This window comes from Squalius cephalus (assembly GCF_949319135.1).
Source record: "Squalius cephalus genome assembly, chromosome: 9".
Taxonomy (NCBI): Eukaryota; Metazoa; Chordata; class Actinopteri; order Cypriniformes; family Leuciscidae; genus Squalius; species Squalius cephalus.
In genome coordinates this window covers 19,103,467-19,129,439 of record NC_137130.1, presented here as the reverse complement: position 1 = coordinate 19,129,439, position 25,973 = coordinate 19,103,467, and the positions used below count along the sequence as shown (strand labels likewise).

The 25,973-nt window shown below is 38.7% G+C and overlaps 1 protein-coding gene across 4 annotated transcripts in view; it reads right to left on the bottom strand.

Moving 5' to 3' along the window:
- tmeff2a (transmembrane protein with EGF-like and two follistatin-like domains 2a) overlaps positions 1-25,973 on the bottom strand; it is a 67,453-nt gene that overhangs the window by 20,570 nt on the left and 20,910 nt on the right. For 2 of the 4 annotated variants that reach the window (XM_079881602.1, XM_079881603.1), the window contains exons 3-4: positions 11,315-11,465; positions 5,699-5,725 (exon numbers count right to left, since the gene is read on the bottom strand). In XM_079881602.1, coding sequence (XP_079737728.1) covers positions 5,699-5,725; positions 11,315-11,465 — 178 coding nt within the window. The remainder of the gene's footprint in view (positions 1-5,698; positions 5,726-11,314; positions 11,466-25,973) is intronic. The other 2 variants (XM_079881604.1, XM_079881605.1) reach the window with 1 other exon arrangement.

The window sequence follows — 25,973 nt, the reverse complement described above, 5'->3', positions numbered from 1 at the left end:
CTCCAAAAACCAGTCCACATAAGTTATTCAATACAATATATGTCTAAAATTTGAATATCTGTTTTTCCTCTGTATGTTTTGTTAGTTAATACAATGTAGCTTTTATGTTTTAATCGATTATAAGCCAAGATTTCATGCATTGTGTCACAAATTGACATAAATCATATATAATTTGGTTTTAGCTATAAAGGGCCATATTGAGTATTTGGTTTAATTTTTTCCTATACAAAGTATATTAAACAAATCGTTCCATAACAGATGAAAAAATAACATCTTTCCATAACAGAAATAATTCTTATGATAATATTAATTTTACTCAGTCAGATTAACAATTCAAATAAATGTGCCATCCTTCAGTTAATGGTTTAAAATAGATTTCAGTCAGTACTTAATTTGTAATTTGCCAGATCAAAAACATAAATTAGGAAGGCGCTGTGACCGACACTAACCATTCAGCTTCAGTTTTCCCAGAACATACAATGACTTCACTAAACGGTGATGGCACAACTACTGTATAAGAGCATCATTCACAACCTGGTGTATTATTTTGTCATGTATATAGCTACATAAAAACCAAATATCATTAGTTGATCAGTGATACTCTCTCTCACCGATGACGATGTTGCCTCTACCATTACATTGGTTTCTGTCTGATCTAACTCTTGTTGCTTGTGTCTCCTGCTATCCTGATTAGCAGGGCCTAAAATGAACACTCCCCAAGCTCCAAAGTAAAAATTGGCATTGTCTCACTGCACGCAAAACAATAAGCAGTTTGCACCAACCTATGAGAGTGGTTTTGAACTTAAAAAATCTGATTGGTCAAAAAAATAAATATATATAGTACATTGAGAGCCAACAGCAAAACATAACCCCCAAATACTTTGGCATAAACATGTGCTCACACTGTCCCACTCACACACACATTATTTTACCTTGAAATGCACTTGTTAATGCCATATCATTTAAAAACAAATACCCAAAATCCAAAATTTGACATTTACCGGAACAGGATCCAGCTTAAATTAAGCACTGGATTCAGTCTTCGGTACAGTATATAAACTCAATAATCCATGATAAAACACCACCCTCTCATTGAAGCTATAGGTTATGGACAAGATATCCCAGTCCGAGAGCTTTTCAATAGGGCATTTATATCAGATGAACTTATAAATTATTTCCGTTGTGATGTTTTAAAAGCCTTTTCCAGCCGCAATGCCAGATACTGATAAACACCATGTCTAACTCAGTGAGGACTGCAGTACAGAAACAGTGCACATGTTCACACTCAGCTTGAATGTTAAGCACGCAAACTCTGAGCACAGCTAGACACTTTTCCTTAGTCTTCACCTCCCATTCCAGACGGCACTGCGCCCGCCTTTATCGCAGCAGCTGAAATGGGGAGATTAGATTATTCTCTTTCTCATTCCTCTAAGCTTGTTACCATGGTGATACCACGGTGACTGAGGAAGGTCCTCACCCGGAGACGGCTGTGCAGCTGACTATCGTCACCTCAGGAACGTGAGGTCATTAATTTCCCTCTGGTAAAAGCTGCAGAGTGTTTTAGAACATTTTAAGGCACGACTTAACAACCATTTTATGTGAAAGATCAAACACGGTCAACCGCAGCTGCAAAGACTAAATAAATACACAACGAAAACCCAAAGCACACAAACCAACTCCCTTAAAGACTGCTTCCTGTGTCTGTATTGATTATAGAAAATCTACCAAAATTAAAAACATAATGGATCCTTGAAGCAGAGCCCCGGATACACAGTAAATGGATTTCATTTGGAGGTAATTATAAATAATGAAGTGCTGGTGGAGCCGTACTGCTGCAGTTTTGACAGCTGAAGTGATACAGCGATTAATCATTGAATAAAATCAGGCGTTCCTTGCTTTACAGTGATGGAACACGGATATTTGCTTCTTGAATTAAAAGAGAGAGAAAAATATAAAAAATACAAACAAATAAATAAAGAAATAGATAAATAAAAATAAAAAGGTAGATAGATTTTTTTTTATAGTTAGTTCTGTCAGGAGAACCCCCAAAAAGGAGAAAACTAGCGATCAGCAAATGAACATATAGGCCTTTGTCACAGTCCGCTTGTCGTGACGTCCTGCTCCGATTAGTAGCGTAAAGGAATTTCCGCCTGCAGAAGAAAATGTAACTAATTTAGTTGAACTTAACAATAAACGTCATCAATATTTAAAACTGTTTATTTAGACTTTACTATGTAGTCATTTTATTATTTTATTGTAACATTATGTAAGAGACACTGCCGGTGTTCTGCCAGTCATGAGATTAACTAGCAGCACGCAGCTCAAGTTACTACCCGAGGAATCATCGGACTGATCTCATTTTATTTTTAATGTTATTTTGTTTATTTCTGCATTATATTCCCACCCATTATTTTCTACAGTATAATGCTATACAATCGTTGCATTCAGACATGAGGATATGACTCACTTAAGATGATCAAACCAATTATTACTTAATAATCATCTATGGGTGGAAAATATTTCTTTATAACTTCAATTTGATCTAATTATTAATAATTGCAATGTAAAGTATGAGCATGACAATTTTTTAACATTCTTGTTTAATACAATAAATTTCCCCCAAACCTTTAATTTAATCCCCTCAAAATAGACTTTAGTTGTAATTAATATTTTAAGATTTGTCTTGCTCTTTAATGTCATATGTTGTTTGTATTGTATTCTTGCAGTTCTGCAATTATTGTGCAATGTGCATACACATAGAGTATAGCTTGAGCACCCACTTTTAAATCCCGAAATATGCGTCGGAACTGGTGTGTCTTTAGAAGAAGTATCTGTGCTGAATTTACATGAATAAATCACAACAATCACGTGCTATGGGCACAACCATTGATACAGGCAGCAACGGAAGTTTTTTTACGCTCCTATTTGAAGCTTCCGCTTTTCGAATGCGGAAGTGTGATAAAGGCCTTTTGAGATCTAATGACACAATTTAAACATTAGGACTGCAATTAAATTAAACAACAATAACATACATGCTGGTTTCACAGACAAGGTTTAATCCTAGTCCCAGACTAAAATGCATGTTTGAGCTGTCTTGACTGAAAGCAACATGCACTGAGATATCTTAAAATATGTCAGTGCCTTTGTTTTGTCTCAAGATGCACACCAGTAATGTTTTTTTATTTCCTAAGGCATGTTTATATAAGATACTTAAATGTCCTAATTTAACTAGCTTAATCTAAGCCCTGTCTGTGAAACCAGGCCTTAAAGTTGAGGTAAGTGATTTCTGAACATCATTGTTGTGTGTTGTGATATCTGAAATCAACCCAAATCGAAGATGACGAACAAATTGTTAAAAATGAACATACAGTACATGAGTATATACAAGCAAGAGTTCATGTTAGTCGACTCGCCAGCAGCACAAACTCAAAACCAATGTTACTCACGTATATGGAGCAGAAACAACACAACCTCAGGTCTCTCCAGCGCAGGAAAGCTTTTCTAATATTAAAAGGATGCTGGGTCCTAAAGCTCTTGCCTGATCATAACCCTTCTTTTTCCAGTGATATTCCTCTGACCTTTTGTAATGTCTCGCAGTCTTTCTTCAAATCCGCCCATTAGCACCTGCTACTAGATGGCATGGCTTCACCATCTGATTCCAAACAGCATGCTTTTCCATTAATGACCATTCAAAACTATCTGTGTATTCATGTAATGCAATTTGTGTGTGCAAATGCGCAATAAAGACCTGGTGACGAGAATCATAATATATTAATAACTTGGTGAATAAACTTCATTAGAATCAGAATTAATATCAACTGCTATGAAATGTTTGATAATCAGCAAACAGCCTAATCTCTTGCCATCAACCACAATAATCATCTGTTTCTCTATAATAGTGTTATGCTGCATGTAGCATGTCACACTCAAACAGCCTGAGAAGCTTCTCTCTGTGCTTTGCCATAAGTGACCAGCAACATCCAGGCCCAGTAGGCGACCCATATGATTTATCTGCAGCCATTGAAATACATTTGATTTTTATCACACCGATGGTGCTGTGCTTACCTTAATGCCCTTCTCTCTCACTCCCTTTCTGTTCCATCCATAAACTGCAATCATTTACCACAGCCTTTATCGCCCTCATCTTTCTCCTCCTCCTCCTCTTTACTTATCTTTCTCTTTATCAGCCTTCCATTTCTCTTTCCCTCTCCTTTCCTTTCTCCACCCATTTTATCGATGTGCACGTTCTCCGGTCTCTTATCACTCTTCTTTTCTCTCTCTATCCATATTTTCTCCTCTCCCCTCATCATATTGTCTTCTCCACATTCACTGCATTGAATCTATTTTTCTGGTCTGTAGAGAGTTAGTTATTGTCATCTACTAACATTAAGGCATTAAGGCATTTGTCTAACAAATATCTACACATTCTTAGTTGGTATACTTGTTAAATGAGAAGTTCATGATGAATTAAGTCCTTCATAAGCACTATTCAGGGAGGAAACGTTTTCTAAACCAGGACTTACAAACTTTTGTCATGGAACCCAAATAAAAAGGTAGCTATAAAACACCCATTTATACTGTGTAAGAAAATGTTAAGTGCAATATTTTAAAGACAACATGCTGTTTGCAAAATAATTGGCTTTTATATTGTTTTAGAACTGAAGCCAACGTTAACTATTAGAGTATTATCTTGAAAATATTGCATTAAATAATCACTTTTCTACCCACTATTAGAGTGTTGTAAACAAGCTTGAGAGAAACATCTAGCTATTTTTACTGTTTCTTTAATCAAATAAATGCAGCCTAGGTGAGCATAAGAGACGTCTTTCAAACACATTTAAAAAATCTTACCGACCCCAAACCTTTGATTGGTAGTGTATATGTGAAATTATAATGATGTATACAATTAAGGGAGAAATTAGTGTGAGAATCTCATTCCTGATGCTGCTACTACAATTCATGTTCTGACACAATTGACCCACCAACAATTAAAATTTAGCAAAAGATTCATTTTATAATGAAGATAGAACAGGCAGCACAACAAGATATTTAGCTCTAGTTACAGTGTTCAATCACAGACATTCCTATCCGGATGGGATTCAATTTCTCTAAAAACTCCAAGTACTGTGAAATATAAATTTACCTAACCTCCTCAGGGAAAATAGTCCCGTCCAAATGACACATATACCAACCATGCTGCTGCTATTTGCAAAAAGCACAGACCGCATCGAGCAAACAGGAAATGGCTGGCAAAATAAGACCACAATAAGCAGCAGTATAGGAGGAGGTTACACTACTCAATTAGCGGATGTGGCCTGTTCGGTCAAGAGAGAGGAATAAAAGGGTTGACTGGAAGAGCGAGAGATTAAATCAAAGAAGAGTGACACATTTCAAACGAAGCTAATATACAGTTTGAGCCGCAGACTATTCTACTGTCAGTCAGACATTGCACTTTGGGGGAAGAGTGTAATAATTCTGTTTATCTGAACAATACGTGAGTGGGTGTAATTGAATCTCAGTTTCAGTGGGCGGCTTGTGGAGGAGAGCAGATGACTGCTGACAGGCCGAGAGGAAGTGAGTGTGTGTTTATGAGCATCATTTGTGGGGAAGTGTAAACAAGTGCAGAGTGATTTAATGAGCAGCATGCACACAAATTCATGTGTCCAAATGGGAAAATGTTTGAGCTGGTTTGCCTTACCTTCATCTCCTGATCCTGAACCAGCCTCTATAAAACACAAAAAACAGATAATTAGATCAATGTCTTCTCCAAAGTCTTTATATCATTTTAGTGAATCCACCAAGGGTCAAAATTCACACAGGTTTTACTGCATGTAAAACTAATTTAGAAAGCATTTTCTAGTTCATCAATCTCATGCATGCCATTTAAGGCTTTACGTTAACTGAGAGACCACATTAAACAATTGTCACAATACAGCAATATTTAAATTAATTGCAATAAACTAAAAGGTTGAAATAATTGTATTGTGTGAGATTAATACAGTATCTAGTCTGATGGTTTCTATTTGATAATTTGATTGATCTATTTGATTTTTTTTGTTTTAATGTCCATTATTCGTGGACACTACACTCTTTTTTTTTTTGCAGTGATGCCATATAAGAAGAACCTATTTGGTTTCCACAAAGAACCTTTCAGTGATCGGTTCCTAAAATATATTTTTTTTCTTTCTTGGGGTGCAGAACATTTTACAATTCTGGAGAACCATTTACAACAGAAATATTGGAAAACGATCGAATTGGAAAATGAATGGATGGATGGATTAAAACATGTACATTATTGCTCATCTGGGTCTCTGGAGTCCGGGCATACGATTCTAATATACATTACAGATATGGTTCTGTGTACTTGAACTGTGGGAGGATCAAAGGTGAATATGTGACCCATTTGGCTTCTGTAGGCAGAGGTGGGCTGTACAAATGATACAAGAGGGAGATATTACAAATGCATATACACTCGAATTCACCACAGTCTGATTCAGATTCAGTGTTTCAACTGAAACCATAGAAACTATAACCACAATATTGCCACAATATTTGGGACTAAATCAAGTATTATAATGTAAATTACAGTATGTCCTTTGACTGGATATGAAGGTACAAAATGACACTCAAGTGAAAATGAGGGAAGGGTAGTCTTCCGGTTTCCCTCAGATTAGTTTCTTATTTTTCCCCTGGCTTTTTTTTTAATACTCTACTCTATTGTATTGCAGTCTAAATTGTTTATATGCATTTTTTTGTCTATTTTTAGCAAGATTTTATACAGCACAGTGGTCAAATACTGTTGTTTTTAATGTGCTTTATAAATAGATTTTGATTTGATAGAAAGATAAAACCATATGCATCTTCAAAGTTCAAACGCATACATACTACAATTTACCTGTGTAGGACTATGTGTTAGATCAAGCATGAATACCATCCTCAATCCCTTAGACAAAATAAAATGCTCTATTTTTAAAGAAAATAACCTAGTACGGAACCACACTCACACACACAGAAGTTCAAACTGATTTATTGGCTGTCAGTTTTTCTAATTGCCTGACAGTTACGTTCTTGAATCAGAGACAGATATGTCGCCCACAATCTGTCTTTGACCATCTAAAAGATGCTCTCTAGCCATCTGGACATAAAACGCTAAGCTTTGGCTTTAATACAAAGAATAGGTCTAAACCTGTCAAAATACTTTGACCTGTAGCCTATATTTGATATGCTTGCACAACAGTATCACCTGTGTACGTGTATACAATTAGAAAATATGACTCATATTAACTCTCTAAAGCCTGGCATATAAATAAGAGTCTATCTATTGAAAATTTAAACAAAAAACATGTACATTTATCACAAATAATGAATTAATATGTTAGCAAGAATATTATTAAAATCTAATTGATTTTTATTATAACAGAGAGCAGGCTGTATATAATGTTTTGATGATCATGTTTTTTTTTATGACTCGTCATGAAACTAATAACAAAGATGACTGAAATAAATATCTAAATGAATATTAGAAAGCTATTGTTTAAATATGATATCTATATGGGGTCTATATATCTATATGTTAGTATATTTATAGGGTTAAAACGATTTCAAATATAGTCTACAATCAACAACTAAAGAATGCATAAACATAAATCATCAATTATAATTTTCCATCCTTGTATTCAATTCAAAAGACAAAAACATAAAAGCATTATACAGAACCAATGAATCTGTCCAGAAGCATTGGATCAAAAAAGTGGAAAACCTTCCACAGCCTCAAAAAAATCAAGAAGTTCCCTAGTACATCAAAAAGACTATTTCACAGTGAGGATGGAAGTAAAGCGAGACGAACAGCCTGTTTCTCGGCACACTTCTTCCTGTGAGACTGGACTCTACTGAGTCTGCGGGCATGAAACAATGGCAGGAGTCTTATTTAAAGTAAGAGACCTGCTTCTCATTCAGAGGTATCAGCGGGTTACGCATCTCCCCTGCCTTTGTCATTTATCAGGAAGAATGTGTGATGAGGTGACTTTGCACTTTTCCTCGGGCTCCCACGATGCCACGGGTTGAGCAAAACTTGAGCTCGTGGCTCAGAGGCAGATGGTCTCTGTCAGCAGAGACAAATGCAGCTGTGATTTAACATGCCACGGCCGCTGTTACAACACACAATTACCTATTTCAAGAACAGCACGCTTGACAGACATGTACATCAAGTAACATCAGTACCAGGCACAAAGAATAATTGATAAAACAGCCTGTTGAGCTTGCAGTCCTCAGTTTATGTGAACGTTTTGAGAAAGAAATAGACATTTCTTGGAATGTGAAGCATACTCCCTGCATATAAGATACTTTAGCACTATGTGGAGTGCGATTACGCAGAAAGGCTATCTTAACCTCCATTTCTAATGTCGAAAATGAAGTGCCTACTCCTCTCTACAGTTACGCACCACTAAGCTAATGGCTAGCTGCCCTGTGCCGCACTGAAAACTCAATATAAGCACTGGCCCGTCTCCTTAATCAGTGCATTACTCACACTGATCTTACAGCAGCACAGGGGTGAACTCGCTACCGTTTGTGAGGTAAATAGCCCACTTATCAATGCCAGAAAAAAGAGAGAAGCATATATACTCACCTCTGTGATACTTCTCAATATTTGGCACAGTGTCAGCGGAGCACATCAAGGACTCATTTTGGGAAACTAAGCAACACTCTAGTAGCATTTTAGTAGCCAAGTGTGATGGAGGAGAGGTTTGACACAGTAATGGAGGTGAAATTACTTAGCGGGACAAGGCACTAACAGGATTTCACCAAATAATATTGGAAGTGACTGTTGGTGAATGGGATTACAGCTAAATTTAGTGACTAGTAACTTGTATATTACCTAAACTTTTAATGCTTACAATACTTTGAATTGAAGGATTGTAACTGACAAGCACAATGGCGCTTCTGATGCCATTCAGCGTCACTCAACACATGCCGAATGGTATTCAGCACCACGGAGAGCACCAAACACAGAACCAAATCTGAAGACATTAATTGATAAAAATATTACTGACCACAAAATCATGATCGGTAGTGAAAATGCATCGCTGTAAAGCTGTGTAATGATTGAGCAATTGCAGTCTGATTTAACTCAAAAAACAACAAAAACTGTGACAGATGAATGCTTTAACACATGACTGTCCGTGTTTACATGCCAATGGCATTTCTTAAAGGGAGAGCAGCATTTAATACTAAGAGTCAGACAGAGAGTGGAAAATATGACATACTATAAAAATGTAATATGATGTGATATGACGCCTTTAATACTTTCTCCAGTTATTACAATCAATGTTCTATTTCCTGGTGCATAAAGGTGCTCACTTTCAGTTATGATATTGATGTATGAATGAAGACAGAGGAGCCAAGTTGCAACCAGCCTTGGAGAAATAAAGAAAATAGCAGAGTGTGATACACTTCACTTATCTCTGTAGGTCATCTGTCAGCCGCTGGATCATTTGCCAGGGAATTAGTGGAGAGGAAATCAGTGTCAAAGAGTTAGATGAGCTGGTACACGCATCAGAACTGTGAGGCAGTCCATTTCTCTGTCTCTTTCCTCAACGCCCTCAGGGCTGAAAGTGTGAAAAACTCATCCGGCTGCGGGTATATTATTTTGGTCTAACATAAAGCTCTTTTTGGACAGAAATCAATTTTTTTTTTCTTTTCAGATTTAATCCTTGACATAATGATGCATGTAAAATGCACTATTAATTTTGAATTGAACATAGTCAGAATTTCAAACATCAAACATGAAAGTCAAGACATTTATAATATTACAAAAGATTTTTATTTCAAATAAATTATTTTATTAAGTTACTTAAAATTAAGTTATTTTACATTTTATTTCACAATATTACTGTTTTTACACAAATAAATGCAGCCTTGGTGAGCATAAGAGACTTCTTTCAAAAACATAAAAAAATCTTCCCAAAACAAACTTTTGAATGGTAATGTAAATAAATTTATATAAAAAAAACATAAATAATTTAAGCAATTAAACCCCTGACCTGTACGTGGATTTCATAATAAGGACTGCAAGTCTGCAGTCACAATATTGTAATGTATTTAAATTATCTTCATTTAGGAACTTAACTTGTCTCTACAAATATATATGTAGTTAATTAGATTCCTCAATACTGTAGCGAAGGAAACAAAGGAAATGAAGAAATATTTACAAAGTACCAAGCTGTTACAGGCAATTCAGAAGAACTAGATGCCCAATTTGTGAGGTTCATGGAATCAAACCATTGAAAGATATTTTAAAAAAACCCTCCAGTTTTCTGAGACACTTTGGAAGTAAATAAGATCACAACTGCAATTGTAGCTTTATTTTCAGATTTATATCCATGAGGTACTTAAACCGGACTGGTCTGATGTACACTCAATGCATGAACATAAAGATAGAAATAAAAACAAAAGATGACAGGAAAGTGTTCAGAGAGAGAGACAGCCAAACAGAGAGATGATTCAGTGGCGCCATTCAAGCATCACAGAGACAAAGACTCTTGTTTTTTGTGTCTTGTTTCAGTAAATTAGCTTTTTACCTTACAGAGCACCTACAGACAAGTACATGCTCGAACATTCAGGAATAAATGAGAACCAACATCCTGCTGGGATTGAATTATGACTTTACCTGTATACACACAAACAGGCACACACGACGAGAAGAGAACATTTCATTCTCTGGATGCTCCATAAGCACAATTACTCGCCTCCCACTCTCTCTCCTCCCTAGAGATCATTTTTAGAGGTTTCAGTGTGTTTAGGCACTGTTTAATGGAGTCTGACTCAGCAACTCCCAGAGCACCAAACATCTGCTTTACTCTCTGCAATATACCATTAACTGACCACAGAGCACACTTTCACTCGTATCATTTGGTTTTTGCTTTGCCTTAAACATGCAACACCCATTCACAATCACAAACATAATATAAAAGGAAAAAGGGGGATGTTTATCCGAAATCATTTCTAACAATTAACAATCCAGTCTTGTGGAACAGCATTCATGCCTTAAAAAGCTCAGAATGCAGCTTTTAAAACATAGCAAAGCTTTACACAAAGCAGTAATACACAGCTCTAGCCTGTTAAAGGTATTATGGGTATTGTCTGACTGACGTATAACATGTTTAACACAACACAGATATGCCAACTCTCTGTCTGTTTCAGACCACAGGGATGAATAAATTGAAATTCTGCTCAATCTGATAACTTCATACTCACAGTTCAAAATTTAATTGGCAAATGATTAGGTTGTGGATTAACCTTCAAGAGACATACGCACCAAACCCACGACTGAACGTACCAGCTGGACAGGATCCTTCAGAAACCACCAGGATCTCGGTTTGCTGTTTGCAGGCGTCTCTCCGCAGAAAACACTCGTTTTCGTAGTTTTCGTTGTTGGAGCCACACACAGGAACATAATCAATGTTGCACTGAAAAAGAAGGGATTTTAAGCATTAGAAAATAAATGAGAACAATATTAGATTAAGAAAACATGGGGCCAAAATTCAAGTCAAAGATTACAAGCATTAGTAACAAAAGACATTTGGATAAACACGATTATATATTATACGTTTTTAGTATTACAACTATCTGATTATGTTATTTGTATCATTTAAATATAATAAAAATCAAAAAATAATCAAACATTCATTGAAACATACTTGGTATTAATATTACGAGTAGCATTAAAAAAATGTAATAAATTCCAATTCATATTTTATGTAAGTATAGCATGAAATGGGAACAAAGGAGTCTTTCTTTAAGAACATGTTGTATTATATTACGCAAGAATAATAATTAAGCATGAAACTGACCTACATATCTCTCACAGCTTAATTGGGATGTTTTAGCACCGCTTTATTTTGAGAGTTTTAGATGAGCTTAGAATAAGAATTGTGAGATCTGAATGCGAATTAAGCTACTGTGAGCTCTGAAGGGTCGAAACACAGTCTGCCAACAACACTGCCCACGTTCCCAAAGCAGTGGAAAAAAAGATTACAGTGTAAGAAAACGCCAGGGAGGAATATATCACAAAATATCGTGAAACATTTGCAAATGTGTGGTTTCAGGTTGTTTGGTTATAAAATGTTATACTTTTAAAGAGGAAATTTAGGTTTGCACAATATACGCAAAAATGTTATCCAAAAAAAATCGAATAAAAAATAGAAGCAAACAATGGAAACAACAAAATAATTTAGTGATAATGCTATTGCAGACTTTTAAAATGATCTGACAGAAATAACAACAACAACAACAACAACAACAAACGATTAATTAGGCTACACATCAATGTGAAAACAAAGATTTTTACCATACAGGGTATAACATAAAGGCCATAACATAATGAATAATTCATTAATTCAGATTTAAATTGATTAAATCGGTATCGAAATAATTTCATTATCAGTTCATCCCCAGAATTATGACAAACAAAATTATTTTTGATGAAAGACAAAGACAAAATGAAAGACAAAAGAAAATCTACTTCAATGCACCAAAAAAGTTCTCAAATATTCCAGTGAATCTCTTTAAAATCCACTAAAGCTTGACTTCATGAGAAGCAGGTAGTTGAAAATCACTGGGTGGCCTGGTGGAAAATGAAGCTGTTCCAAACCTCACGCAGGTATTTTGGAAGAGTCTGACCAGACCGCACACACATATGCACCTGGACACACAGAGACACACTGTGTCTGGTCCAGCAGGCAGGGTCTGTCTGGCCCCTGGGGAGGCAGGTACAGTGCAGGGCTGCAGTGGCCTGTCAGCTCACATGTCGGCTGAGGGACTGTGTGGCTGGAAGCCAGCTGGTTGGCAGGGGTCACAGGAATAACTGTGCCCATCGATTCTGGAGCGGGATTTGTACTCGCTGTTTTATCGGCTGAGAAGCAATATTATGCAGGATGAGAAAGCTCTGAGCCAACACTGGCAAGAGATCCAGAGAGAGTGGAGTGAAATAGGAGGAACAAGGGAAAAACTAGGTCTACAGGAGATGATTATACTGGATGAATAGAAATGAGTGGAATAGAGCAAAAAGGAAAAAGACAGACATGAATGTATATACAGATTCTTTTTTGCCATATATATATATATATATATATATATAAAGAGTTCAGATGCAAAAGCCTCTAAGTGCCATCTGAAATTTTCTTTTAGAATGATCAAACTCGTATATTTAAGTTCAATAATTTCACTTAAATGGCAATGACAATGACCTATTAGTTGTCATTTAAGTGAAATTACTGAACTTAAATATACAAGCTTTATAAAAATGATCATTCTAGAAGAAAATTTCAGATGGCACTTAGAGGCTTTTGCATCTGAACTCTTCATATATATATATATATATATATATATATATATATATATATATATATATATATATATATATATATATATATACACACACACACACACACACACACGCACTACCGTTCAAAAGTTTGGGGTCAGTAACATTTTTAATGTTTTTAAAAGAAGTATCTTCTGCTCACCAAGGCTGCATTTATATAAAAGTATATATATATAAACATATATACAAGTATATATATGTAAAATGTGTGTGTGTGTGTGTGTGTGTGTATTGTGTTTAAAAACACAAGAAGAAGGGTGGGGGAAGAAAAACAATGCAAAGTCTATGGATACGTTTTTTAACTTTTTTTAACTTGCACGCCACATCTTTGCAAAGCACGTGAAACTCTATCAAACACGTCCTTCTAGCGCATGTATGCATAGAAAATCAATAGAAAAGTAGTGCAGTGGAATGCACAAATTAATTCTGTGTGAACGGCTCCTGAAGCTGTTTACACTGAAAACGACCAAAATCCATTTGACCTTTGTGTCAGAAATGCAAGAGCTTGGGAGGAAACCAGAAATAGAATGGGTCATCTGTTTACTGTTGGTGACTTGTTGCGTTGCAAAAGACAATATTCAATGATTATAATGGGTTCTGTTTACTACTGAATCGTCGCTCGCATCTGGTGTAGACCACATTACTTTGTTTGGTACTGTTTTTGTTGGTCAAAGTCAAAGCAAATACAACCCACAACACAGTATTTAGTTCCCGAATGAATCAGTTATTTTGAATGAATCAGTCAAGTAAATAATTCAATGACTCATTCAGAAAAACACTCACTGTAGTTAATTATTTTAAAATGTTATATATGAATAATGGATGGATTGATATGACTAAACATTCATATATGGGGTTGGTGTGCCATAGTGGTTAAAGATCTGGGTCGATAACCAAAAAGTTGTAGGTGTGAAGCGTGAACATTGCAAGGGCCAATCTTTGATCTAATGCCCTTGAGCAGTGACAGATTTGTTTTCCAACTAAAAAAAATCTCATTCAACTAAGGTCAAATGCGAATTGAGTTCTCTTTGATAAAAATAATCCACAACTAGCACACCTGAGACGGAGAGTGTTAGAAAAGACTGAGTGACAGTAAAATGCATCCGAGACACCCGAACAGAAAAACCTCAGAAATTCTGAAATCTCAGAAGAGCAAAGCATTGAGATGATCTCGAAATAAACATAGAAAAAATGAGAGGAGGAGTAGGAAGAGAGAGAGAGTGAAATGGATATTACCCCCTTTTAAATCTTTTCCTTTTTTGACATTTTTACAGCTTCAAGTGTTCAATCAATCTTTTTTGGCCTGGCATGATGCAATAGTGAGAAAGGCTGGCCAGCCCCAGACAGCCCCCAGCATGCCCAGAGAACTGCCTGTTTTGCAGAGCCCCTGCGGTTTAGTCCTTTTAACTTTACCTCTTGAGGGGAAGGAGTGCATTAGCACTTCATCTTTGAGGAAAAATAACTGGTGATTATGATAGAAAAGTTCATTGAAATAAATTGAGGGCAAGCAATGAGCCTCTGACACACTAACAGTTAAATGAGCAGACAGAAACTTCAGCTACAACAAAAAACAGCTTTTCACTTGCAGGTCAGATGAGTAGGATTGAAGTAGCATTCTGATGAATGAAAGGACCTCGAAAAAGCTGAAAAGCATGATGATAGATTAACACATACCTGTATACCTGTCCCATTCCACTGCAGAAAATGTTTGATCTTTTCAAAGTTAGCCATGATAAAAAATAGCATTAGACAAGCCTTTTCTTGTTTGCAGACAACTGAATTACGCAAACTACACGTCAGTCCCAGAATGTCTAATGCACCGTTCACACTGGTGTTCTTGCATTTAAAAAGCAATGGACCGAAACGGGATGGAACAAATATGGAATAAAGATAAAGATGACTCATCCTGCACTACACAGATTTTTGTCCAATAAAATGAGCTCTAGAAAGAGTTTGACCCAACCCCCTCAATTATAAATATCACCTGCAACTAACTAGCAAATCATGGTTCACAACTGTGGTGTATAAACCAAAAGATACTGGCTATCCGTCTGCCTTCTTATCCACCTTCGGTTTCAATACAGAAGTAAGCTTTTTCATGTGAATATGTGAGACTTCTGATTTATTAGTGGTTATAGATTAGAAAAATAACAAAGTCTAGTGAACAGGAAAAAGATTACATTACAAAACAGCGTATTTTCGAAAATAAAATTAAAATAATATTACAAACACCAGTTTAACCTAATCTAACCAAATATGCCTAAATTAGTTTAGAGTTTGTTTGGAAAAAGTACAACTGCACTTTAAAAAGAATAAATTTCATATTTTGTAATGCATATACAGTATAGGAAAGTGAACAAATAAACATGTTTGATATATTAAAACTTTTGTGTATCTCCTATTATTTTAATTATTTAATTAATATGACACTTATGTTTTTGAAGAAAAACATTAATTCCAATACAGGTCATTTTTCTTTATGTATTCTTGTAGGTTTTTTGGTTCCTGCATTCTAGGGTTAACTTAAGACAAAGTGGGGGAGAAAAGGAAACTGTAAGGGACACAGTGAGAGAGGGACAGGCATAGGAAGGAGCAAAAAGACCTCAGAGATAAAGAAACATGTAAGTGACGAACATAAGGCCAGACAGCATGTGTTCGAAAGCAATCTAACGCATTGAGCCTCCCAACAGAGGCCAGATACACAAACACTCATGATGGAGGCCGACAAATGTCTTCACCCAAAAAAACAAAATGACTCACTACACAAACTGGCTCTTAAGTACCTTTAAGTCAAGTCAGTTTACTGAACTGGCATCTCTGTAACACCACAGGCAGGTGTATGTAGATAACAGGCAAGTACAGCTCCTATTTGCTTCAGTAGGGGAAGTCTGAAATATTACTACCAACTTTAAGAAATAATTACAAACTCATCTTTTTTTAAACTGGTTTATAATGATTAAAGTGCCCCTATTATGCTTTTTCGAATATAATATAGCTGTTTGTGACAGTAAAAGGTCTGCAAAGTTCAGTGCACGACAAATAAAGTTATTGTCTCCTAAAAGAAAGAATAAATTCTGGACTGCTGAAACGAGTCATCAGCAATTCCAGTCTCACTTCCTGTTATGTACCTACGTAACAATGTAACAAAAAATTGTTGTTTTACCTCCGCTTCACGTCGGGGTACCGATCAGCCTGTCGGTGTTGTATTTGCTATAACAACCACCTCGCTCTACATTATCCCTTACATATTGCGTTTGTAGAGAATAACACCAAATCAGTAAAAGAACAAATATTGCATTACGAAATATCTCCATGCTGAGCCTGTTTTTGCACTTCCTGCTTTTCCCTGCTTGAGAATTCCTGTCCAATGAATGGACGACCTTAGCACACGTGTGGTTTTGTTTACAAATTTTGGTTCACTTGCAAAAAGAGCAGTGTGAAAGCGAACCGTACAAAACAAAAAAAATCAACATTGTATTTGGTCCGGACCAAAGAAAGTGAACTATCGGACTTTCCTGGTGTGAATACACCCTGAATCTTCGAACAAACCGTTTTCAGACTCGAAATGAGGTGATGTACAGTGTCATTATATACACTGCACATCACCAGTCTGAAAACGGTTCAACAATTATTGTTTTTTTTTAAACTTTGGATGCATGTAAACCTGTTGTATGAGACATCCAAATCAAAATTAGGAACCTTTAAAATAGCATAATAGGAGCAGTTTAATCAATTACTTTATTCCTTTGTATTGAGCTGGATGTATAATTTTTTTTTTTTTTTTTAAATCTATTGTTGTACTTTAATTTTATTATGAAGCCAACTTTTTCTATTTTGAGATGTGAGAATGTGAAACGTGAGAAAGGCGCTTTATAAATGTATTATTATTTTTAAAAACAAGATTGTTAGAATGCTGTCCTTTTTAAGGAGGTATTGGATGTTGTTTTACCTAGTGTACTTTCCATTATAAATGCCTCTCTGCATAGCAGCAGTTTCCTGTTTTCCTGTTTAAAACATGCTGTGGTTCACCCCTTGCTAAAACAAACAAAACTAGATTCTTCTGAACTTCATAACTACAGACCCATTTCAAAGTTGCCCTTTTTGCTAAAAGTTCTGGAAAAAGTGGTTTTAAATCAACTTACACCGTATAAAATTTTAAATAACATCTTAGATCCTTTTCAGTTTGCTTTTAAAGCTAAGAACAGTACTGAGTCTGCCCTAAGGTGATACACTACAGGTGAATGGTAAACTTTTAAAATAATAGATATTACTATGAAACTTTCTCAGTTGATTACTTACACAAGTATATATATATAAAAAAATTATTACACGTTTTTGAAATTTGTATGTTTAATTATGCAAATTAGGCATTATCTCATTAAATATGCACGATTTTGCATTTATTTTCGGTAGATAGATCTGAACATATGATAAAGCCAGGTGCAAAACATTTTTTTCATTTTGTTTACACACAAGATGAAAAAAAAAAATCTAAGGGATTTCAGGATATATGCTTTCATTGCCTAGGAAATCAAAATATACTGTCCACTGTCCTTAAAAAAATCGATTTTCACCTTATTTAAAAAAAAAAAAAAAAAGTCACATAAATCAGGCCAGGAATGATTTATTAACAAATCCCTCTGAAAATATCGTCAGAATACTGCTAAGTGTATAACTGGAAAGTCTGGTGTACATAGGTGATACATAGGCTGAGATGTTTGTACTGGAGAATGACAAAAAACTAATTTTGGAGAAAACGGCATTTAAAGATTTTAAATTGCTCTAAATTAGATTTCGTCATTAGCTTTAAATCCTCCTTTGGACATTCACGGTTGGTTAATGATAGAAAGGAAATGCCCATATTTGGGTTACATAGCGTTGTGCAGGAGACTCAGAGCTTTACAACGATACCGGTCACGACAGACTTCAGTAAACAGACGGAACTCGGCATGTCGTGTTGGAATGCTAACTTCTCGGTAAATTCGGGAGAAACTTACTGCCGCAAGTAAACAAAATGTAATAAAATAAACATCTTAATGTATATTTTCAACGTTTTCTTTATAGCAGCTTGAAAGAACATATACTGAAGGAGTAAACTAGCCCAAAATCTCAAAACTGATCACTGCATGAAAAATCAATGTTTTGCCTGCCGTGTCTCGCCTTAAGAGTGACAAATTATATTTTGTTATCAGTTGACTCTGGAAACTGTGCAGTCCTTGTTCTGTTGGATTTAAGCGCAGCTTTTGACACCTTAGACCATTGTTTTTTGTTAAAAAGATGGCATCTGTGATACTGCCTTAGAATGGTTTGAGTCTTATCTTTCAAATAGGAGTATATCTGTAAAATTGGAGAATTTTCATCTTCCCCAGTGCCAATCACCTGTGGGGTGCCACAGAGTTCGATCCTGGGTCCAGTTTTATTTTCTCTTTACATGCTCCCACTGCTCTCGATCTTTGAGCATAATAAGATCTCCTATCACATCTATGCAGATGATACCCAGCTCTATTTACCATTAGACTCTGATAGTGATTCTGTTTCTTCCCTGCTAGCATGTTTAAAAGATATAGAGAATGGATGGATGAAAATTTTCTCCAATTGAATGAAAACAAGACAGAGGACGTCCTCTTTGGCTCCAAACCGCAGATTGACAAATACAGTGTTTGCTTGGAGAATTTTCAATCAAACAATCACTCTTATGTAAAAAAAAAATCAAAAAATCTGGGGGTCATTTTTGATTCAGACCCGAAGTTTGACAAACAAATAAATTCAGTGGTCAGGGCCAGCTTTTTCCAGCTAAAGCGACTTCGAACGTTAAAGCACCTTCTGACTTTTAGGGATTTGGATACTGTTATTCTCGCTTTTATTTTCAAGACTTGATTACTGTAATGCCTTGTATGCTGGAATTACTCAATCATCACTCTCACGATTACAGATTGTCCAAAATGCTGCAGCTCGTTTCCTGACTGGGACAAAAAAGAGGGAACGTATCTCACCAATCCAGGCCTCTCTCCATTGGCTCCCTGTGAAACAAAGAATTGATATTAAGGATTTCAGCTCTACATGGACTTTTATATATCAGAAGTTTTTATTCTCCTCAGAGATCACTTAGATCTTCATCTCAGCTGCTATTAAATGTCCCGAAAGCTCGTTTGACAACAAACGGAGATAGGTCTTTTTCAGTCTATGCTCCAAAACTTTGGGACACACTACCTTTAATGATTAGAGCTTCTCCTACATTAAACGTTTTTAAAGCCTCAATTAAAACCGTCTCAGGTTACGACTGTAACCTATGTTCCCTGAGAACAGGGAACGAGACACTACGTCAGAATGACGCTATGGGGAACGCCTCAGGCGTGACAGGTGTCTGAAATAAATATCAACTCACGTCAATTATGTTGACCGGCGACAGCCCGTGAATCATCAGCTTGATTGATTAACGCGCAACCTGGATGTATAAAGGGAAGCCTTGCATACATGACAACATCCTATCGTCTGAAGGGACTGTTGCAGGCAGGCCCCGAGGCATGGCAGGAAGACGTAGTGTCTCGTTCCCTGTTCTCAGGGAACATAGGTTACAGTCGTAACCTGAGACGTTCCCTTTCGAAAGGGAACTCTACACTACGTCAGAATGACGCTATGGGGAACGATATACCAACGCCACCATGCTGAGGGGAGTGCATGCCCAAAGGCAGTGACAACTGTCCGAACCAGTAATTCAGAAACACTGGAACCACTCACCCTTAGGTCACATCGGGCTGTCAGTGACAGCACTCCCTACCGGTCATCACCCAAGCTAATGAACCAAGAAACCGCCAGAACATAGTTAATGGGGGGTATATCTGGGCCAGCTCAAAGGCTTAGGACCACAGCTTCCAAAAGAAGGGGTCCCTTCTAGGGAGTGTGGCTAGGGGGCCCAAGGGACTCCCAGCCAGTCACTATTCAGGGGAGCGTGCCACCTGAAATGCCACCAGGCAGGCCTGACCTGGTGTCACTACATAAGACACTAGAGTCTGGCCACTTCCTGTCTGTCTGAAGACAGAGCCTCTGGACACTTGCCTTAAGAAGGCATCCAACCCGAGGGACTGCAAAACAGGCAGTGAACCACTCAGCCCGGATCTCAGAGACGGGACATCCTGGAGAGTATGACTCAGCATAGTGCTTTACAACCCTTGCCAGCGAGGGGAGTCTCTCTACTCGATCCATGGATCTACCCAGTGTTTGTGTTTCAAAACACTGAGGAGGCCTGTGAGGGCCTAAAGGGAGCTACCTCCAGGAAGGCCTGGTAGGACCTCTAACCTGGCGACCACAACATGGGGGAGCTTGTATTCAACCACAATATGTGGGAGCTTACCTTCAGGAAGGCCGGTGAGGCCTCTGACCTGGCAACCACAACATGTGGGAGCTCATATCAGGAAGGCCGGTGAGGCTTCTAACCTGGCGACCATAGCATGTGGGAGCTCCTATCAGGAAGGCCGGTGAGGCCTATAACCTGGCGACCACAACATGTGGGAGCTCATATCAGGAAGGCCGGTGAGGCCTCTAACCTGGTGACCACAGCATGTGGGAGCTCCTATCAGGAAGGCCAGTGAGGCCTCTAACCTGGCGACCACATCATGTGGGAGCTCATATCAGGAAGGCCGGTGAGGCCTCTAACCTGGCGACCACAGGATGTGGGAGCTCACTTTCAGAAAGGGAATAAAGCGTACAGCGCACAACCCTTACCATAAAAAATGGAAATAGAAAGTACATGAAAGAAAGTGCATGTACTTAGCCATTCTGAACCCAAGAAGGCCTGATGAGGCCTCTAACCTGGCGACCACAGCATGTGGGAGCTCATACTCGGGAAGGCCGGTGAGGCCTGTAACACGGTGACCACAGTGTGTGGGAGCTCATCAGAATGTGGAAGTAAGCTAGAGCAAAAAGTCTGTCGTAATAAAGTGACGACAGGACGTAACCTAGAATGGGACCCGAAGTGAAAGACCAGGGTCTGAGCCACATAGGAAGGGACGGAAGCGATACGCGCATGACCCTTACCATAGAAAATGGATTTAGAAAGTACACAAGACATAAGTCGTGTGACTTACCATAAGCATGGTTTAAAAAAGGTACGGAACGTATGTACCAAAAAGGAATGAAGTAAAGGTTTGCACGTACTTCATCACTCTAAAACACAGTATGTGTGAGCCCACATTCGGGAAGGCCGGATGAGGCCTGTAACCTGACATGTAAAAGCTCAAACCCAGGAAGGCCTGGTGAGGCCTGTAACCAGGGAACCACCGTACGTGGGAACCTATAATCAGGAAAGCCAGAAGAAGCCTGCAACCTGATAGACACAATACGTGGGAGTTCTCATTCAGTAAGGCCTGGAGAGGCCTGCCACCTGACATGAAAGAACTCATAACCAGGAAGGCCGCAGAGGCCTAAAGCCTGGTGACCACTAATTGTGGAAGGTTAAAACTCAGGAAGGCCGGTGAGGCCTGTGACCTAACGACCACCGCACGTGGGAGCTCAAATTCAAGAAGGCCTGGTGAGGCCTATAACTTGATAATCACAGTAAGTGGAAGCTCACAGCATGTAGGAGCTCACATTCAGGAAGGCCGGCGAGGCCTGTAACCGGACATGTGAAGGCTCCTAACCAAGAAGGCCTGGTGAGGCCTATAACCTGGCGACTACAGTATGTGGGAGCTCATATACAACCACAGTATGTGGGAGCTCATACTCAGGAAGGCCTGGTGAGGCCTCTGACCTGATAACCACAGAATGTGGGAGCTCATAACCAGGAAGGCCAGATGAGGCCTGTAACCTGATGACCACAGTATGTAGGAGCTCACATTCAGGAAGGCCGGTGAGGCCTGTAACCTGACATGTGGAGGCTCGTAACCAGGAAGGCCTGGTGAGGCCTATAACCTGGCAACTACAGTATGTGGGAGCTCATATTCAACCACAGTATGTGGGAGCTCATACTCAGGAAGGCCTAGTGAGGCCTGTGACCTGACAACCACAGCATGTGGGAGCTCATATTCAACCAAAATATGTGGAAGCTCTCATTCAGGAAGGCCTGGTGAGGCCTCTGACCTGATAACCATAGAATGTGGAGGCTCATATTCAAGAAGGCCTGGTGAGGCCTAAAACTTGATAACCACAGAATGTGGGAGCTCATATTCAACCACAGTATGTGAGAGCTATACTCAGGAAGGCCTAGTGAGGCCTATGACCTGATAACCACAGTATGTGGGAGCTCATATTCAAGAAGGCCTGGTGAGGCCTAAAACTTGATAACCACAGAATGTGGGAGCTCATATTCAACCACAGTATGTGGGAGCTCATAATCAAGAAGGCCTGGTAAGGCCTATAACTTGATAACCACAGTAAGTGGAAGCTCACAGTATATAGGAGCTCACATTCAGGAAGGCCGGCGAGGCCCGAAACCTGACATGTGAAAACTCCTAACCAAGAAGGCCTGGTGAGGCCTATAACCTGGCGACTACAGTATGTGGGAGCTCATGTACAACCACAGTATGAGGGAGCTCACATTCAGGAAGGCCGGCGAGGCCCGAAACCTGACATGTGAAAAACTCCTAACCAAGAAGGCCTGGTGAGGCCTATAACCTGGCGACTACAGTATGTGGGAGCTCATAACCAGGAAGGCCGGATGAGGCCTGTAACCTGATGACCACAGTATGTGGGAGCTCACATTCAGGAAGGCCGGGTGAGGCCTGCAACCTGACATGTAGAAGCCCATCACCAGGAAGGCCGGTGAGGCCTGTAACCTGGCGCCACAGTATGTGGGAGCTCATAACCAGGAAGGCCTGGCGAGGCCTGTAACGTGGCGACCACCGTGTATGGGAGCTCATATTCAGGAAGGCCTAGTAAGGCCTGTAACCTGATATCCCAGTATGTGGGAGCTCACAACCAGGAAGGCCGGATGAGGCCTGTAACCTGGCGACCACAGTATGTGGGAGCTCATAACCAGGAAGGCCTGATGAGGCCTGTAACCTGATTACCACAGTATGTGGGAGCTCACATTCAGGAAGGCCGGTGAGGCCTGTAACCTGACATGTGGAAGCTCATAACCAGGAAGGCCTGGTGAGGCCTATAACCTGGCAACTACAGTATGTGGGAGCTCATTTTCAAGAAGGCCTGGTGAGGCCTCTGACCTGATAACCACAGAATGTGGGAGCTCATTTTCAAGAAGGCCTGGTGAGGCCTCTGACCTGATAACCACAGTATGTGGGAGCTCATATTCAATCACAGTATGTGGGAGCTCATACTCAGGAAGGCCTGGTGAGGCCTATGACCTGATAACCACAGTATGTGGGAGCTCATATTCAAGAAGGCTTGGTGAAGCCTATAACTTGATAACCACAGAATGTGGGAGCTCATATTCAACCACAGTATGTGGGAGCTCATATTCAAGAAGGCCTGGTGAGGCCTATAACTTGATAACCACAGAATGTGGGAGCTCATATTCAACCACAGTATGTGGGAGCTCATTTTCAGGAAGGCCTAGTGAGGCCTATGACCTGATAACCACATTATATGGGAGCTATATTCAAGAAGGCCTGGTGAGGCCTATAACTTGATAACCACAGAATGTGGGAGCTCATATTCAACCACAGTATGTGGGAGCTCATTTTCAGGAAGGCCTAGTGAGGCCTATGACCTGATAACCACATTATATGGGAGCTATATTCAAGAAGGCCTGGAGCGGCCTATAACTTGATAACCACAGTATGTGGGAGCTCATATTCAGGAAGGCCTAGTGAGGCCTATGACCTGATAACCATAATATGTGGGAGCTCATTTAACCATAGTATGTGGAAGCTCATATTCAGGAAGGCCTAGTGAGGCCTATAACCTGATAACCACATTACTCCTTGACAGTCAATTCCTGGGAGCTCACCTCAGGGAGGCCCAAGCACTGTCCGGTTGCAAAATGGGGACTGTCTGGTCAAGGAGGCCTGTTAAGACCTACTACCTGACCATCGAAAAAATCTTTAGATTTAATCCCATAACATTTTGACCCAGACTCTAAAACAGGAGATGTGGTCTGAAAAGAAACAGAAATATGTTAATTTCACATTTTACAAAAAGACCAGAATTACACCTGCTCTTTTTGTTCACTGCTCATTTTTCAATTAAAATGCAGCCAAAAACACTGGATAACGCGATCTGGATGATAGGCTGAATTACTAAATATCTAACTTCTTAAAAGTCAGATAATATTCCATCATTTTAATTCATAGAATTAAATGCAGCCATACTCACCAGACAATACTGTTTTAACATTTATACGTTCTCGTAATCTACACACTGCCTCGGCAAGCGCGAGAAAAGAGCCGTTAAAAAATATTTGGCTTTCATCCCTCGAGAAGAAAGTCAACAGGTGCGAGGTTGAAACATCCGACAGCGCACGGATTTTTTCTTTCTCACGCGCGCCGAGATATTTCTTAATGAACACTGCCAGCACCCTTAGGAACTGACTGTGAACGCCTCGTACCCAAACAGTATTGTTTCACAGATCGCACGCACCACAGCTCAGATGCTGAACCCTCCTCCCTCGAGAAAAGGATCCGCGAAAGCGGAGCATTTTTAAATAAAAAACGCTCACAGTTTGCACAAGAGGCTCTCTCGAGAGCCTCCCGCGCGCTTCAGCGATATTCTCAATACAGACAAACAGTCCCTGAAGACGAAAAGATGTTGTCATGTATGCAAGGCTTCCCTTTATACATCCAGGTTGCGCGTTAATCAATCAAGCTGATGATTCACGGGCTGTCGCCGGTCAACATAATTGACGTGAGTTGATATTTATTTCAGACACCTGTCACGCCTGAGGCGTTCCCCATAGCGTCATTCTGACGTAGTGTAGAGTTCCCTTTCGAAAGGGAACTACCTTTTTTCTCAAGCTTATTAGTAACTCGGTTTTATTTTGTATGCATTTTTTAAATGCTATGGGATTGTGATGTTCCAGGTTATGACTATCTTTTGCTTATTATAAATTTTCTGTTTGTATTTTTTTAGGTTTTTGGTTTGAAATTTTGACATGTTCTGTTTTACTATGTGTGTATTTTTGCTTTACTTGTGGAGCACTTTGGTCAACATTCATGTTGTTAAAAGGTACTATATAAATAAACTTTGACCTTGACCTAGAATAATGTATTTCAAAATAGCAATGGAATATGACAATAATGATATCATAAATTGTGCCTCTTAACCTCAAATTACACTAAAGGCTACTTTAGACCGGTCCAGTTAACGTGCATACACTAAACAAACAGGTGATTGGCACTTTTAACTATAAGATGGTGCTCCACTAGGCATATTGGGGGTTACATTTTCTCTCAAGTGGTCCAAATACTCTCTAACATATACTCCTTGTGAATTTTGTCTCTTAGTCTACCGCCAAGATTTGACAGTGTTTCAAAGCTATTTGTGTATGTGAGCAGGTTTTCTTGTATACAATATCCTTTATGTATTATATTTACAATATTTTGCCTTTGTTGCTCATGGGAACTAAAACTCTTTATTGTAATGCATTGTGTGTTTTGATACCTCTGATTTTAACCTCCATTGGTGGTGCTGAAGTTCCTGT